We start from the raw sequence: 18825 nt of genomic DNA, 5'->3' as shown, positions 1-18825 counted from the left end.
CACAGAGGAGAGGCCGACGGCGTCCAGCACAGAGGAGAGGCCGACGGCGTCCAGCACAGAGGAGAGGCCGACGGCGTCCAGCACAGAGGAGAGGCCGACGGCGTTCAGCACAGAGGAGAGGCCGACGGCGTTCAGCACAGAGGAGAGGCCGACGGCGTTCAGCACAGAGGAGAGGCCGACGGCGTTCAGCACAGAGGAGAGGCCGACGGCGTCCAGCACAGAGGAGAGGCCGACGGCGTCCAGCACAGAGGAGAGGCCGACGGCGTCCAGCACAGAGGAGAGGCCGACGGCGTCCAGCACAGAGGAGAGGCCGACGGCGTCCAGCACAGCACAGTGGAGAGGCCGACGGCGTCCAGCACAGCACAGAGGAGAGGCCGACGGCGTCCAGCACAGAGGAGAGGCCGACGGCGTCCAGCACAGAGGAGAGGCCGACGGCGTCCAGCACAGAGGAGAGGCCGACGGCGTCCAGCACAGAGGAGAGGCCGACGGCGTCCAGCACAGAGGAGAGGCCGACGGCGTCCAGCACAGAGGAGAGGCCGACGGCGTCCAGCACAGAGGACAGGCCGACGGCGTCCAGCACAGAGGAGAGGCCGACGGCGTCCAGCAGAGACACAGAGGAGGCCAACGGTCGAACACAGAGGAGGTCGATGACCAACACAGAGGAAAGGGGTTGATTTCCAACAAAGAAGGCTGACGGTCCCACAGAAAGAGTGACACCCAACAGAGAAGAGGTCAATGTTCGACATTAAGCACACTGATGCCCAAAACAAAAGAGGTTGACAACCAACACACAGACAGGGCTAATGTCCACCACTTTCATTGGAGGCCGATGTACCCTAGCGGTGACGGGCACCAGAAACCGGTTTGAATCCTGGCCTCTGCTCAGCGTCCTGTGCACTCTCAGAAATCTCTCTAGGCCGAAAAGGAGGGGTAGCCCGTGCCTGTCTGACTACCACTAGGCGCTTCTAAGTCCTTGGGTAAAGTTTGTGCTATGTAAGATTCCAAACAATATAATGTGGAGTTAGCTGTCACCCACGCTCTAATCTCATCCTCGAAGAATTGAGGACAAAGAATAAACCTTTGGTTTTAGAACTAAATACCCATCTACAGGTGGAAATGTGGAGGGTGGAACTGGAAACATCTGGGATCAATCCCGGCTCACTCCTTCATCAAACTGTGTCATCCTGAGCAAATGCTTCATTTCACTGAGCTTCTTTCTTGTTCATTATCACATTATTTGCGCCTTCAAATGCCCGAGTTCAAGAGGCGCCCTCTATAGAAACCTGGCTGGGGTTTTATTTACTGGGCTAGAATGCTGCTCATCTATAGGACTCTGGGCCACATATAGGGCGCGTGACAAGAGACTGGCATCTCACTTCACTGACATCTGCCACCAGGGCAGCAGCAGGAGGGCTTCTCAGTTTACACATCCTCACCTCCAACAAACACCTCTCAAAGCGGGGATGCCATCTGATGCACTAAGATGAAACCCTTTCGCATGTTAAAGAAATACAGGTTTTTTTTAAAAAAAATTGAAGACACTTTACCAAACTCTAAGATTACGTTTTTGAATTATTTACAATGCAAACATGTCCAAGGCTCGGCTCGTGCACTGACCCTTGGCTTAGCCTCCCTGATGATTTGTTGACTCGTCAAGCTCTACCCAGCAGAGGAAGGGGGCCTACGCCCACTCCTATAGGGGCTGACTTCACTGCTATAGGGGCCCACGCCCACTACTATAAGGGCCCACGCCCACTCCTATAGGGACCGAAGCCCTCTAATATAGGGGCCCAGGTCCTCTATTATAAGGGACCACATCCACTACTATAAGGGCGAAGCCCATCACTATAGGGGCCCACACCCACTCCTATAAGGGCCGAAGCCCACTACTATAGGGGCCCACGACCACTCCTATAGGGTGCCAGGTCGACTACTATAGGGGCTGAAGCCCACTACTATAGAGGCCCACGTCTACTACTACAGGGGCTGAACTCACTGCTATAGGGGCCCACGACCACTCCTATAAGGCCCAAAGCCCACTACTATAGGGGCCCACACCCACTCCTATAAGGACCCACGAACACTCGAATAGGGGCCGAAGCCCTCTACTATAAGGGCCGAAGCCTACCACTATAAGGGTCCACGCCCACTCCTCTGGGGACTGAAGCCCAATACTATAGGGGCCCACGACCACTCCTATAAGGGCCAAAGCCCACTACTATAGGGGGCCAGGTCAACTATAGGGGCTGATCTCATTGCTATAGGGGCCCATGACCATTACTATAGGGGCCGAAGCCCACTACAATAAGGGCCAACGTCCACTAATATAGGGGCTGAAGCCTTCTACTATGGGGCCAACTCCTATAGGGGCCGATGCCCACTACTATAGAGGCCCACGTCTACTACTACAGGGGCTGAACTCACTGCTATAGGGGCCATGATTACTACAATAGCTCACTGCTATAGAGGCCAATGCTCACTGCTATAAGGGCCCTCGTCCACTACTATAGGGGCTGAAACCTACTAGTATAGGGGCTGCCACTCACTGCTACACGGTCATGGCCTACTACCATGGGGGGCTGACGTCCGGCCCATTCAGCCCAGTCCCTCCCCTTGGCCACCACTAATATACAAAGAGGCCACTCACAGGTACAGAGAGCCCCCCCACTGTCCGAGAGTGCAAGAGACAGGGCGAGGGTGCAAGAGGGAGACAGTGCGAGAGACAGACAGCGGCCTATGTGGGGCCGGGAGTTGGGGCGCCTCACAGGAAGAAGAGAGCGCGGGGGGAGATGAGAGGGGGCTGGTGCGGGGGGGCACCGGGTGATAAAGCAGCGGGGGGCGGGGAGGGCATCTGCCCCCGCCTAAGTGGACATGGAGCTGCTCGGTAATCTCTGAAGATCAAATCAATGAAGTAAATCCCCCGCCCTGGGCGGTCCCCGCAGCGCCCCTCCCCCCAACCCCCTTGGTGCAGAGATAAGGGGGGCGGGAGGAGCCGGCCAGCGCCTCGAAGGGACGGCTAGGCGCTGCTCCAGGCGCTAGGAGAGTACTGGGGGGCAGAGACCGCCTCCAGCCACAGAGAGCTAGACTGTGCTTCGGAGACCCCCCCATGAGAGCGCCTCAGAGACAGAATCTGAAAGACCCCCACAGAAGAGCAGAGACATCCACACTGCACTCTAAGAGACTGCTGAGACACTCAGACAGGGTACCAGGGCCTATGAGACTGTCAGTGAGAGAGACAGAGGCCTGCCAGAGGGGAGCATGAGAGACAGGCTATCAGAGAGACCCCTCCACAAACAGCATCCTAGGGAGCTCTGTCTCTAGAGGCTGCCAGGGTGGGCTCCTAAGACACCCAGAGACAGGGTACCAGGGCCTATGAGACTGTCAGTGAGAGAGACAGGCTATCAGAGAGACACCTTCAGAGAGACCCCTCCATAGACAGCCTCCTAGGGAGCTCTGTCTCTAGAGGCTGCCAAGGTGGGCTCCTGAGACACCCAGAGACAGGGTACCAGGGCCTATGAGACTGTCAGTGAGAGAGACAGGCTATCAGAGAGACACCTTCAGAGAGACCCCTCCATAGACAGCCTCCTAGGGAGCTCTGTCTCTAGAGACTGTCAGGGTGGGCTCCTGAAACACTCTCAGAGACAGGGTGCCAGGGCCAATGAGACTGTCAGTGAGAGAGAGAGAGGCCTGCCAGAGGGGAGCATGAGAGACAGGCTATCAGAGAGACCCCTCCACAAACAGCATCCTAGGGAGCTCTGTCTCTAGAGGCCGCCAGGGTGGGCTCCTGAGACACTCAGAGACAGGGTACCAGGGCCTATGAGACTGCCAGTGAGAGAGACAGGCTATCAGAGAGACCCCTCCATAGACAGCCTCCTAGGGAGCTCTGTCTCTAGAGACTGTCAGGGTGGGGGAGAGGTGGGTTTAAAGCCTAAGAATCACTGAGCTTAGAGGGTCCCAGATGGACGCCCCCGCCACAGCCCCCACCACAGCCTCAGCGCCTTACAGTGGCCCGGGTATTACAGCGCCAGGTGGGCCGTTACAGCGCTTTTCTCGAGCGCCGACGGAAGCAGCTGAGAGAAAACCAGGAGCAAAGGAAATGAACGAGCAAAGAAATCCCCAGGAAGAAACAAAATGCAAAGAGACCCCTGAGTAAACAACATGCAAACGAAACAGGTTCAAAGAAACCCACGAGTAAACTAAAATAGGTGCAAACAAAATGCAAACAAAACCAGCCGCATAGAAATCCAGGGAGCAACTAAAATGTAAAGAAAATGCAACCAAAACCAAGCGTAAACAAAATGCAACCAAACCCAAGAGCAAACAAAATGCAACCAAACCCAAGCAAAAACAAAATGCAAACAAAACCAAAAGCAAACAAATTCAGGGAGCAAACAAAATGTAAAGAAAATGCATCCAAAACCAAGAGCAAACAAAATGCAACCAAAAACAGCAGCATACAAATCCAAGGGGCAAACCAAATGCAAACAAAACCAAATGCAACCAAAAGCAAACAAAACCAAATGCAACCAAAAGCAAACAAAACCAAATGCAACCAAAACCAGGAGCAAACCAAATGCAACCAACACCAGGAGCAAACAAAATGCAACCAAAACCAGGAGCAAACAAAATGCAACCAAAACCAGGAGCAAACAAAATGCAACCAAAACCAGGAGCAAACAAAATGCAAATAAAACCAGGAGCAAATAAATCCAGGGAGCAAAAAAAATGTAAAGAAAATGCAAGCAAAACCAAGAGCAAACCAAATGCAAGCAAAACCAAGAGCAAACCAAACGCAAGCAAAACCAAGAGCAAACCAAACGCAACCAAAACCAGAAGCAAACAAACTGCAAACAACAACAGGAGCATACAAATTTAGAGAGCAAAAAAAAGTCAAGAAAATGCAACCGAGAGCAAACAAACCAGGAGCAAACCAAATGCAAAAAAAAAAAAAAGAAAAAACTAGGAGCAAACACAATGGAAACAAAACTAAAAAACCAGAGCTTCAAAAAATTAATAAAAAATCAGGGCTAAATAAAATCATGTGCAAATTGAAGAAGCAATTAAATAAAATGCCCGACACCCCCTCACAAGCAGCCCCGCACACCCCTCACCTGCAACCCCGCACACCCCTCACCTGCAACCCCGCACACCCCTCACCTGCAACCCCGCACACCCCTCACCTGCAGACCGACGCACCCCTCACCTGCAGACCGACGCACCCCTCACCTGCAGACCGACGCACCCCTCACCTGCAGACCGACGCACCCCTCACCTGCAGACCGACGCACCCCTCACCTGCAGACCGACGCACCCCGCCGACGCACCCCTCACCTGCAGACCGACGCACCCCTCACCTGCAGACCGACGCACCCCTCACCTGCAGCCTGGCACACCCCCAACCTGAAACACAGCACCTTCTCACCTGCTGTCAGACACCCTCACCTGTAGCACAACACAAGCCCGACTGCAGCCTGGGACAAGCCCATCTGCAGCCCGGCACATTCCCGCACAGACAGCCCAGCGCACCCTCTCACAGGCAGCTCGGCACACCCTCTCACAGGCAGCCCGGCAACCCCTCACCCGCAGCCCAGCACACCCTCACCTGTAACCCAAAACCATTTCACCTACTGTCTACCACAACCTCACCTGCAGTGTGGCATCTCTAGGGATGTGGAACTTTGGCTGCCAGTTTACAGGGATTAGGAAAGAAGATTGTCCTTAATTAATGTAATATTTGTGTCCATATGTTAAGGATGTTCAAACTTGTATTTATGGTTCACTAGTGCAAGGTCTTTATTATTAGGGTGAGCGCTCTAGGAAAGTGTTGTAAGCTCGGACTGCACTAGTGACAGTGGTTCCTGTATAAAAATGTGTATACACAAATGCAAAGTTTGATAATATGAGACTATGTATAATGCTCCCAGTAGGAGCTTAAAATCAAGATTGGTGATTTATTGCTTTCTAAATAAAATGTTCATAAAAAACTGCAACTAGGAAAAGAAACGTTTTGCCAAAACAACTAACATTTAGTTACCATTTCTTTGAAGCATCATTTAGTAAAATGTGTTGATGCACACTAATGTTTCCTTAAAAATATTCATAATGGAAAGATCACTGTGACCATTTCCAAAAAGATTATGGGAAACATGAAAATAAACAAGCATTGACAAAACCAATAGGCCTGACACTGGTGACTAGTCCTTTGGTTTTGTCAGTGCGCATCTTGTTTTGATTTTGTTTTTGTCAACCTTTATTGTTGTGGGAGCTGCCAGGCCCTCCCAATCATAAAAAACACTGGCAAAAAGCAAAAATATATTTGTTCTCAAAAAGCACATCTTGCCACAATAACTCAGGACACTGAACAAATCCACTTTATGTGCCAATATGCTCCTTGTGAAAGAGCAGAATGTTGTCACTCAAAGTGAAGACTGTCAATAAACAGAGCGAGAGTAACCAGTTAGGGGTCCAGTTCTTAAAGAAAATCAAATCAAAAGTGTACACATAGCATATGTTCTTGCATTAGTACAGGTTTATGGCACTCATGAATTCACAAGAATTTACAGAACTAGGCCAGGAAGTCGTAGTCCTAGAACACATTTGTGAACTGCTTTTTAGCACCAGAAAATATGCATGTGAAGATTTGCTCAGGCTAAAATCTATTGAGCGTTTACAAGTTCGCTTTCCCACCAACCACTTTTTCCCAACTCGGGAAGTAGTTTTACTTCTGCCCTTGTCAGGAGTTTCTTTCCAAACTTTCTCCGTAAGAGGAAAGATTACAGAAGTGAAAACCCCTAAAACAAGCACATTACTAGGTTTCCACAGACTCAAAAGGGCATTCCAACTCTAGAACTATTGCTTACCCCCATCTCCAGCAGCAGGATGCAGTTCTGCTGAAAGGTGCCACAATTAAGGAATTGCTAGTATTCGAACCCTACAATAGTACAAGCCCTGGCATAATCAGAGGGCAATTATCTGAGCTCTTATATAATGAAATTGCTGCCATAACCTGTCCCTGCACTACATGGCACCAAAGGGACAAGTGGATTTTTTTATTTTTTTTACAGGACAAGTAGATTTATGAAGCAACCTGTCCCATGGACAAGTAGATATTTTATAAAATTTCACACCCCTGCACCCCCCCACCAGCAGCCAGGCACACCCCCTTAGCTGCAGCCCGACACACCCCCTCAGCTGCAGCCCGACACACCCCCTCAGCTGCAGCCCAGCGTACCCCCCTCACCTGCAGCCTGTGTGTTAAAGTGGTACACCAGACATACTCTGATGAAGGGCATGGGTCTGCTAAAAAACAATACCTACTGTACTGAGAAAAATGACCAAATACAAACTAGGAGTTGTGTAGAGGGGCTCAGTGACTCCAGTGCCCATCCCCTGGCTAGCCAGACCATACACTGTGCAGGGTCACACTGGCTCCTCGGATGTGGGACCCACACAACTTATCAGCCTCACACGCAGGTCAGCATCTTTGGACAGATTCTGAGGGGTGGAACCAAAACTACGCAGCCTTCAGATTTGATAAACCCAACCTTTATTCTTTTACAAATGAATCACTTACCAGAAGGTAAGGGACCTCTGGGACCCCGATCTAACTTCTAGAAAAAAAACACTAAGTTTGAGCCTCCACTGCAGAAAGGAGCTGCGTCCATGCCAACTCCTCAGGTTATCAGACATTAAGGCAACACAACCTGCACTGTCCAGCAGGGGGTGCTGTGATGAATCTGCCCAGTCTGGCCCCACCAGGCCACCAAGCTGTGCTCCGACCTCCCATCGGTAGAATGTGGATCCACCTAATATCTGGAGCCACCCGAAGGACATGGGGTGAACTATAGGTTGCTCCAAACACTGCCGGCAAGGCTCCCAGTGACCCCTGAGACCTAGCCAATGGCTGACTGGCTAGGGTGGTCACGGCCTCTACGAGTGGACACCAATGCCAACGGCAAGGTGTACCCACTGTTAGAACCAGCGTCCTGGAGTAAGAGCACTGCCACCCTCAGGGCTTGGCATACATCTACGCACCCACATCCACAGCGGGGCCACAAGAGTGATACCCCAACCTGTCCCCACACTACCCCAGGACACCATCCATCAACAGAGGCTCAGTCCCTGCACCCGACACACATGCCACAGTTACACTGCGAGGGGCGGTTATAACTACCCCACAGCATGGGTGACCCCACAGCTGCCCTGTGCACCCCAACCTGTCCCCACACCACCCCAGGACACCATCCATCAACAGAGGCTCAGTCCCTGCACCCGACACACATGCCACAGTTACACTGCGAGGGGCGGTTATAACTACCCCACAGCATGGGTGACCCCACCGCTGCCCTGTGCACCCCAACCTGTCCCCACACCACCCCAGGACACCATCCATCAACAGAGGCTCAGTCCCTGGACCCGACACACATGCCACAGTTACACTGCGAGGGGCGGTTATAACTACCCCACAGCTTGGGTGACCCCACCGCTGCCCTGTGCACCCCAACCTGTCCCCACACCACCCCAGGACACCATCCATCAACAGAGGCTCAGTCCCTGCACCCGACACACATGCCACAGTTACACTGCGAGGGGCGGTTATAACTACCCCACAGCATGGGTGACCCCACCGCTGCCCTGTGCACCCCAACCTGTCCCCACACCACCCCAGGACACCATCCATCAACAGAGGCTCAGTCCCTGCACCCGACACACATGCCACAGTTACACTGCGAGGGGCGGTTATAACTACCCCACAGCTTGGGTGACCCCACCGCTGCCCTGTGCACCCCAACCTGTCCCCACACCACCCCAGGACACCATCCATCAACAGAGACTCAGTCCCTGCACCCGACACACATGCCACAGTTATACTGCGAGGGGCGGTTATAACTACCCCACAGCATGGGTGACCCCACCGCTGCCCTGTGCACCCCAACCTGTCCCCACACCACCCCAGGACACCATCCATCAACAGAGGCTCAGTCCCTGGACCCGACACACATGCCACAGTTACACTGCGAGGGGCGGTTATAACTACCCCACAGCTTGGGTGACCCCACCGCTGCCCTGTGCACCCCAACCTGTCCCCACACCACCCCAGGACACCATCCATCAACAGAGGCTCAGTCCCTGCACCCGACACACATGCCACAGTTACACTGCAAGGGGCGGTTATAACTACCCCACAGCATGGGTGACCCCACCGCTGCCCTGTGCACCCCAACCTACCCCCACACACCAGGGCACCCCCCGTCAACAGAGACTCAGTCCCTGCACCACCCCCCCACACACATCACATTTACACTGCAAGGGGCAGTTATAACTACCCCAATGTATGGGCGACCTCACAACTGCCCCGTGCACCCCAACTTACAGCTACACCACACCAGGACACACTCAATCAACAGATGCTGTTCCTGCCCCCGCACTCACGCCACAGTTACACTGGGAGGGGCAGTTTTGACTACCCCATTGCATGGGTGACCCCACTGCAACCTTGTCAACCCAACCTACCCCCCAGCGCCACACCAGGGCATCCTTAGTCACCAGATGGACAGTCCCTGCACCCCGCACACACTTCAGTTACACTGCGAGGGGCAGTTATAACGTCACCCATGCAATGGGTAACTCAGCACTGCCCCGTGCACCCCAAAATGCGAAGCACTGCTCTGCGACATGCATTTACCCCAAGAGGAGGAATCTAAAGGGAAAGCCCTAAGTTAGAAATTTGAGTTTCAGACCTCCTGACGCTGAGGGAGCGGAGACAAGATTGGAAACAGCCTGCTGCCTCAGCAGAACTTCTTGCGCAGGGCCCTGTGTGCACTGGATACAATCTGAGGGGCCTTGCAGGAGCCAACGCTTTCAACTGAGACATTATCTGCAACTGCAGCAGAAACAAGTCGGCCCACGACCTCTGGGGCCCTGCAGACACTCCAGGATCTCTGGGGCCCTATGCGCACAGGTTATATCCTGAGGGTCCCTGCAGGAGCCCCACGACCTCTGGGGCCCTGTGCGCACTGGATACAATCTGAGGGTCCCTGCAGGTACACCACGACCTCTGGGGCCCTGTGTGCACTTGTTACACCCTGAGGGCCCCTGCAGGAGAACCACGACCTCTGGGGCCCTATGCGCACAGGTTATATCCTGAGGGTCCCTGCAGGAGCCCCACGACCTCTGGGGCCCTGCAGGCATCCCACGACCTCTGGGGCCCTGTGTGTACTAGATACAAGACGAGGGACCTTGCAGGAGCCCCACGACCTCTAGGGCTCTGTGTGCACTGGTTACATCCTGAGGGCCCCTGCAGGGGCTGTGTGTGTGCACTGGATACAATCTAGGGGGCCCTGCAGGAGCCAACGCTTTAAACTGAGACAGTATCTGCAACTGCAGCAGAAACAAGTCAGCCTACGACCTCTGGGGCCCTATGCGCACTGGTTACATCGTGAGAGCACCTGCAGGTACACCACGCCCTCTGGGGCCCTGTGCACACTGGATACAATCTGAAGGGCCTTGTAGGAGCCAATGCTTTAAACTGAGACATTATCTGCAACTGCAGCAGAAGCAAGTCCGCCTACGACCTCTGGGGCCCTGCAGACACCCCACGACCTCTGGGGCCCTATGCGCACAGGTTATATCCTGAGGGTCCCTGCAGGAGCCCCACGACCTCTAGGGCCCTGTGTGCACTAGATACAATCTGAGGGACCTTGCAGGAGCCCCACGTCCTCTAGGGCCCTGTGTGCACTGGTTACATCCGGAGGGCCCCTGCAGGTACACCACGACCTCTGGGGCCCTGTGCGCACTGGATACAATCTGAGGGTCCCTGCAGGTACACCACGACCTCTGGGGCCCTGTACGCACTGGTTACATGCTGAGGTTCCCTGCAGGAGCCAACGCTTTCAAATGAGACATTGGTGTTCATGCTGGCGGTCAAAACACTGACCGCCAGCGTCTCCGGATCCCCGTAGGCCAAATAATGATCCTTTCTGTGGGCCGGCGGGTGGAAACATTGTTTCCGCCCACCGTCCCACAGAAAGGCCTGGCCGGGACATTGACGGCGGCTCCAAATGGAGCCTGCGCCAATGCCTCTGTGCAGCGGGGGCAGCTGCACCCTTCACGCAGATCACTGCAAAGTGGGCAGTACAGGGGCACCCCCTTACCCAGCCTTTTCCTGGCAGAATAACCCTCCATGGAAAGGCTGGTGGATCAGGAAACATTATATGAGGGGTAGCGCAGCTACCCTGTCGGATGGTGTTTCCACTCACCGCCAGACTGCCTGACGGCGGAAGCCATGATCATTATGCGGCCGGTTGGCCCGCCATGCCGGCTGGCGGTTTCAGCCACCAAAGCCGGCACGGCAAGCCAACCTGCTGTGTTCATAATGACCACCATTATCTGCAACTGCAGCAGAAACAAGTCAGCCCACCACCTCTGGGGCCCTGCAGGCACCCCAGGACCTCTGGGGCCCTGTGTGCACTGGTTACATATTGAGGGCTCCTTCAGGTCCCACGACCTCTAGGGCCCTGAGTGCACTGGATACAATCAGAGGGGCCTTGCAGGAGCCAATGCTTTAAACTGAGACATTATCTGCAACTGCAGCAGAAACAAGTCAGCCTACGACCTCTGGGGCCCTGCAGGCATCCCACGACCTCTGGGGCCATGTGCCCACTGGTTACACCCTGAGGGCCCCTGCAGGAGAACCACGACCTCTGGGGCCCTGTGTGCACTGGTTACATATTGAGGGCCCCTTTGGGTCCCACGACCTCTAGGGCCCTGTGTGCACTGGTTACATCCTAAGGGCCCCTGCAGGTACACCACGACCTCTGGGGCCCTGTGTGCACTGGATACAATCTGAGGGCCACAGGAGCCAATGCTTTAAACTGAGACAGTATCTGCAACTGCAGCAGAAACAAGTCGGCCCAAGACCTATGGGACCCTGTGTGCAACGGTCACACCCTGAGGGCCCCTGCAGGGGGTCACACTACTTCTGGGGCCGTGTTCGCGCACTTGTCACATCCAAAAGGTCCCTGCAGGAGCCCCACGACCTCTGGGACCCTGTGCGCACTGGTTACATCTTGAGGGGACCTGCAGGGGCTGCACAACCTCTGGGGTCCTGTGTGCACTGGAAACAATTTGAGGGGCCCTGCAGGGGCTGTGTGTGTTCATTGGTTACATCCTGAGGGTCCCTGCAGGGGCCCCACAACCTCTGGGGCAGTGTGCACTGCTGACAATCTGAGGGGCCTTGCAGAGGTCGTCCATGACGGGTCGGCTCCAACACCAACCTGCTGTCCTGCTATAGGGGAGAACCTCAAAGGGTCATCCATGGAGGGTCAGCTCCAGGTTTCAACCTGCTGTCGTGCAAGAGGGGAGAACCTCAAAGGGTCATCCATGGAGGGTCAGCTCTAACATCAACCTGCTGCCCTGCTATAGAAGAGAACCTCAAAGGGTCATCCATCATGGGTTGGTTGTAGCATCCACCTGCTCCCCCATTTTGACCCAATCCTTGAGTCCAGCAGCATTCAGCATTGACTAGGTTTAGATCTGGTTTGTTTCGGACACTGAAAAGACTTCTTGAGCGTTGAAAGCAAGAGTGTGTTACACAATGTCTGACCATGGTTAAGATCACCCTTGGCTACTGGCTGGAGATGGTCGCGTTAGGGCCAAGAGTGCACTGCACGAGGCGTCACACATGGACAAGGCTTAGAAGAGCTCATGGTTTAAAGAAACACTTCAAGAGAAGTTATTTACTGTACACACTATCTACGGGCAACGCCCTCTCTGGAAGCCCAGAACATACCTGCAAACACCACCAGTGAAGGCTCTCAGTCAACCCCATCTTGTCAACGCTCAATCTACCTTGAATCACCAGACAAAAACCTTACACTGACACGGACACCCGCCAGTTCAGAGCCTAGATTTTAAATAATTATCTTCCACCCCTTTTCCTGTCACTACCAGACTGAAAGGCCGCGTGTCAGCACCTACAAATGAAATAATATTCAACACAATATCCCTTCGATGAGGTTTTTGTGATGGCCCTTTAATGAATTTAGGGGATCCTCGGATGGTAATAAAGGGGAGACAAACGGCTGATGACTCGACAGACAGTACAATGCGAACGTGGCCCCATCATACACCTCTTCCCCTAAGGTTTTAAACATTTACAGTCATTAAACGCAATGGTTGGTGTCGCAGAGATCCATAGTATAGAGAAGACTGCACAGGTGACCCTAAGACTGAGGACATATGAATCTCACAATAAATCCCCATTACTGGCAAAACCAAATGGGCTCAGGTGAGACTGAGTCCCCCTAATCAACAAACCACTACTTCCTGGTTCAACCAGTACCCAACCAGTTCCATCACAAAAGGGCGGGCCACGATTAGACCACTTCAGTTATATAGGAGTGCCGGATACCATCTTCAAAACCTTAAAAAGTTCAAGGTGGTCCTGGCCCATCACTTTGATGTTGAGACAGCTACCCTGTCTCCTGACCCAGTCACCACCAAGACCCTCTCCATCTCCACGAATCCACCTGTGGTACAGAGCCACAATATACCGATAGCTGAGTCACGGCCCACAACAAGATGACTCCCAAAAAAAGTAAATAATGTCACTCCTCGCCCTGAGAAAGCCTCGGGAATACCAAGCGGAATGGGCGAAACGTGTTGCTGTGCTACAACAAAGCTTTAATTATGTGTACAGAAATTTTGCCACAAACTGAAATGGAAAAAAGGAAAAGAAATTCAACTCGAAATGGTCTTTCCAAGTCATGTTTTCACTTCAGAGAAGTTCATACATTGTATGTTTCACGATTCATGACTTTCTTTGGTAACACGCACACCCCTGGCTCAGTGCTGCGACTGAGGCCTATTGGTTTCAATAGGTGGCCCACTGAAGCATCCTTCAAATGTTGGCCTTCCCGGCTAGTCACAGCAGTCTAGGCCTGATCACAGAGAGTAGGTGCTACTCAAACCTGGGGATAAACCACTCCCTGGTTGGAGTCCTCCTCTGCTGTGATTTCCACAGCACTCTTCTACCTTTGGCTAAGTTTACGACCCAAACACCCCCCACTTACAAGCATGCACACATACATACAGCTCACCTTCTCCTTGGCACTGTGTGGCTTCCAGAGTCCACAAGAGTTCAGCATAAAGTCTGAGGGTTTTAGCTCACTTAGAACGTGTCCGCTGTGTCTGAGCAGAAATACAGGTAACACCCACACACACATGCTCGTATGTCAGACAGTTCCCGCCCACAGAACCCTCAGGATCAAAAGCTAAATCTGGTGTGAGGAAACTGTCCACCCGGCCTACCCTGGAAGGTGCCAAGCCTGGAAGGTGCCGACACTTGGATCCACCAGCTGGCAGAAGCCACCTGAGGTCGGAGAGCACCTGATAGAAGGATAGGAGTACCTGCCACACATCCTGGGGACCCTCACAAACAGCCCAGCTGAACCGGCCTGGCCAGCAATGCGGAAGTCCAAAGGCAGCGCCAGGTGTACCTGTGCAGTTTGACACAGTCCGATACAAGCTGCAAACATAACACAGATATTGTACCATAAATTAAAACTCACAGAACCAGTGACCGGTGAATTTAAATCCAACTTGGAAAAGCAAAAAAGCACTGGATCTTCCAATAAGCTTTGCTTATAAAAATAAATGTGTCTTTTGTGCCTTTAATGGGTTCAGAAACTCAATAAGCCATCACAGATGCACTCTGGCACTCATCTTTGCATTCATGCATCTACTAAACAATCCACTGACTGCATTCACCCTCTGACACAACCACAACAAAACCCGCACAAACTCACAATACACAAGATACGTTTGAGGAATTCAAGAAGAAAATAGAAAACAAGCATGGCACACAGAGGGGGGGGGGGGGGGTGTATGGCACACAGAGGGGGGGGGGTGCATGGCACACAGAGGGGAGGTGTATGGCACACAGAGGGGGGGGGTGCATGGCGCACAGAGGGGGGGGTGCATGGCGCACAGAGGGGGGGGTGCATGGCGCACAGAGGGGGGGGGTGCATGGCGCACAGAGGGGGGGGTGCATGGCGCACAGAGGGGGGGGGGTGCATGGCGCAGAGGGGGGGGTGCATGGCGCAGAGGGGGGGGTGCATGGCGCAGAGGGGGGGGTGCATGGCGCAGAGGGGGGGGGTGCATGGCACACAGAGGGGGGGGGTGCATGGCACACAGAGGGGGGGGTGCATGGCACACAGAGGGGGGGGGTGCATGGCACAGAGGGGGGGGTGCATGGCACACAGAGGGGGGGGGTGCATGGCACACAGAGGGGGGGGTGCATGGCACACAGAGGGGGGGGTGCATGGCACAGAGGGGGGGGGTGCATGGCGCAGAGGGGGGGGGGTGCATGGCGCAGAGGGGGGGGTGCATGGCGCAGAGGGGGGGGTGCATGGCACACAGAGGGGGGGTGCATGGCACACAGAGGGGGGGGTGCATGGCACAGAGGGGGGGGTGCATGGCACAGAGGGGGGGGGGTGCATGGCACACAGAGGGGGGGGGGTGCATGGCACACAGAGGGGGGGGGTGCATGGCACACAGAGGGGGGGGGGTGCATGGCACACAGAGGGGGGGGTGCATGGCACACAGAGGGGGGGGTGCATGGCACACAGAGGGGGGGTGCATGGCACACAGAGGGGGGGGTGCATGGCACACAGAGGGGAGGGTGCATGGCACACAGAGGGGGGGGTGCATGGCACAGAGGGAGGGGGGTGCATGGCACAGAGGGGGGGGGGTGCATGGCACAGAGGGGGGGGTGCATGGCACAGAGGGGGGGGGGTGCATGGCACAGAGGGGGGGGGTGCACGGAGCGAGGGGGGGGGTGCACGGAGCGGGGGTGCGCGGAGCGGGGGGGTGCACAGAGGGGGGGTGCACAGAGGGGGGGTGCGCGGAGCGGGGGGGTGCACAGAGGGGGGGTGCACAGAGGGGGGGTGCGCGGAGCGGGGGGGTGCACAGAGGGGGGTGCGCGGAGCGGGGGGGTGCACGGCACGGGGGGTGCACAGAGGGGGGGTGCATGGCACACAGAGGGGGGGATGCATGGCACACAGAGGGGGGGGTGCATGGCACACAGAGGGGGGGGGTGCATGGCACACAGAGGGGGGGGTGCATGGCACACAGAGGGGGGGTGCACGGAGCGGGGGGGGTGCACGGAGCGGGGGGGGTGCACGGAGCGGGGGGGTGCACGGAGCGGGGGGGGGTGCACGGAGCGGGGGGGGTGCACGGAGCGGGGGGGGTGCACGGAGCGGGGGGGGTGCATGACACAGAGGGGGGGGGTGCATGACACAGAGGGGGGGGGTGCATGGCACACAGGGGGGGGTGCACGGAGCGGGGGGGGTGCACGGAGCGGGGGGGGTGCACAGAGGGGGGGGGTGCACAGAGGGGGGGGTGCACGGAGCGGGGGGGTGCATGACACAGAGGGGGGGGGTGCATGGCACAGAGGGGGGGGGTGCATGGCACAGAGGGGGGGGGGGTGCATGGCACACAGAGGGGGGGGTGCATGGCACAGAGGGGGGGGGTGCATGGCACAGAGGGGGGGGGGTGCATGGCACAGAGGGGGGGGGTGCATGGCACACAGAGGGGGGGGGTGCATGGCACAGAGGGGGGGGGTGCATGGCACAGAGGGGGGGGTGCACGGAGCGGGGGGGGGGTGCACGGAGCGGGGGGGGGGGTGCACGGAGCGGGGGTGCGCGGAGCGGGGGGGGTGCACAGAGGGGGGGGGGTGCATGGCACACAGAGGGGGGGGTGCATGGCACACAGAGGGGGGGGTGCATGGCACAGAGGGGGGGGTGCATGGCACAGAGGGGGGGGGGTGCATGGCACACAGAGGGGGGGGTGCATGGCACACAGAGGGGGGGGGTGCATGGCACACAGAGGGGGGGGGGTGCATGGCACACAGAGGGGGGGGGGTGCATGGCGCAGAGGGGGGGGGTGCATGGCACACAGAGGGGGGGGGTGCATGGCACACAGAGGGGGGGGGTGCATGGCACACAGAGGGGGGGTGCATGGCACACAGAGGGGGGGGGTGCATGGCACAGAGGGGGGGGTGCATGGCACAGAGGGGGGGGGTGCATGGCACACAGAGGGGGGGGGGTGCATGGCACACAGAGGGGGGGGGGTGCATGGCACACAGAGGGGGGGGGTGCATGGCACACAGAGGGGGGGGGTGCATGGCACACAGAGGGGGGGGGGTGCATGGCACACAGAGGGGGGGGTGCATGGCACACAGAGGGGGGGGTGCACGGCACGGGGGGGCGCACAGAGGGGGGTGCGCGGCACACACAGCAGAGGCTCCTACCTTGGCGCGTGGGTGCGCTGCGGGGCACCAGGCTCCGGAGCAGGGCGGTGCCAGGGGGGGCGCAGGCGGTCAGCAGGAGCAGTGCCCAGGCCCCCAGGGGGGGAGCCCGAGCCCCGGCGGCCATCCTCGGACCCGCAGCGGGGTGGGCCCGGGGGGAGGGGGCGGCCGGGCCTTAATGCGGGGTCATGGGGGGGGGAGACGGCGTCGTCCCGGGGCCGGAGGTCTCTCCTCGTCTCCAGCGGTCTCTCTCTCCCCTCAGTGTCTCCCTCCTCCTCCTCCTCCGGGTGTCTCAGTCTCTCTCTCTGTCCCCGGGGTGCGCTCTCCCCTCAGTGTCTCCCTCTCCCTCCTGCGGGTCTCTCCAGGTGTCTCCCCGTCTCCGCTGCTGCAGAGGCCCCGCCCCTGACCCCGCCCTGACCCCGCCTCCGTGACATCGCGGAGCCTCGAGCGCCGCACCTCACTGTGACGTCACAATGCACGGGAGAACGCGGCAGCTGATGCTGTGACGTCACACGGAGATGATCCAATCACCGCCTCACATTCTATCCCGGGGCAGGTCGGTTTGGGATGACGTCACAGTGCGGCTCCTGCGGTCCCCGAGGTGTCGTGAATGACGTCGCCGTGCCACGCCCCTTGCGGCCGCACGCACTGTGCGGGAGGTGGGGGCTCCACGCAGGTGCGCGCACCTCAAGTAACGAGGGGCGGAGCTTCCGGCGAGGACCGGATGTTGGGGCGGTGCGTCACCTGCGCAGGTGAGCAGAGGCCCCCGCCTCCACCAATCAGGAATCCGGGCGCACCTGTGACGCACCACATCCGGGGGGGCGGGGCCGCTCATCTGCGCTCCTCACAGGCCAAAGGGGGGGGGAAGCCAACATAGGGTCAACCCCCCCCCAAACTGACACCTGAACCACATCCCCCCACCCCAGGGCCACTCATGGACCAGAGCCCCCCAGTACTAACCACACCCCCCTCACCTGAGCCCCCCAGTACTAACCACAGCCCCCTCACCTGAGCCCCCCAGTACTAACCACACCCCCCTCACCTGAGCCCCCCAGTACTAACCACAGCCCCCTCACCTGAGCCCCCCAGTACTAACCACACCCCCCTCACCTGAGCCCCCCAGTACTAACCACAGCCCCCTCACCTGAGCCCCCCAGTACTAACCACAGCCCCTCACCTGAGCCACCCACCAGAGCCCCCCAGCAGCGCCACTCATGGACCAGAGCCCCCCAGTACTAACCACACACCACAGGCCCCTCACCTGAGCCAGCCACCAGAGCCCCCCAGCAGTGCCACTCATGGACCAGAGCCCCCCAGTACTAACCACACACCACAGGCCCCTCACCTGAGCCAGCCACCAGAGCCCCCCAGCAGTGCCACTCATGGACCGGAGCCCCCCAGTACTAACCACAGCCCCCTCACCTGAGCCAGCCACCAGAGCCCCCAGCAGTGCCACTCATAGACCAGAGCCCCCCAGTACTAACCACACACCACAGGCCCCTCACCTGAGCCAGCCA

General features: G+C 57.0%; 1 protein-coding gene across 1 annotated transcript in view; it reads right to left on the bottom strand.

Annotated features, from left to right (window-relative positions):
* The window catches only part of SEMA4F (ssemaphorin 4F), a 132408-nt gene extending 114389 nt beyond the window's left edge, over window positions 1–18019 (bottom strand). The window contains exon 1 of the mRNA XM_069202859.1: window positions 17312–18019. Coding sequence (XP_069058960.1) covers window positions 17312–17435 — 124 coding nt within the window. The 5' untranslated portion in view covers window positions 17436–18019. The remainder of the gene's footprint in view (window positions 1–17311) is intronic.
* Between the last annotated feature and the right edge of the window lie 806 nt (window positions 18020–18825).

This window comes from Pleurodeles waltl, chromosome 1_1 (genome assembly GCF_031143425.1).
Source record: "Pleurodeles waltl isolate 20211129_DDA chromosome 1_1, aPleWal1.hap1.20221129, whole genome shotgun sequence".
In the NCBI taxonomy this organism is placed as follows: domain Eukaryota; kingdom Metazoa; phylum Chordata; class Amphibia; order Caudata; family Salamandridae; genus Pleurodeles; species Pleurodeles waltl.
This window is presented reverse-complemented; position numbering and strand designations above follow the sequence as displayed.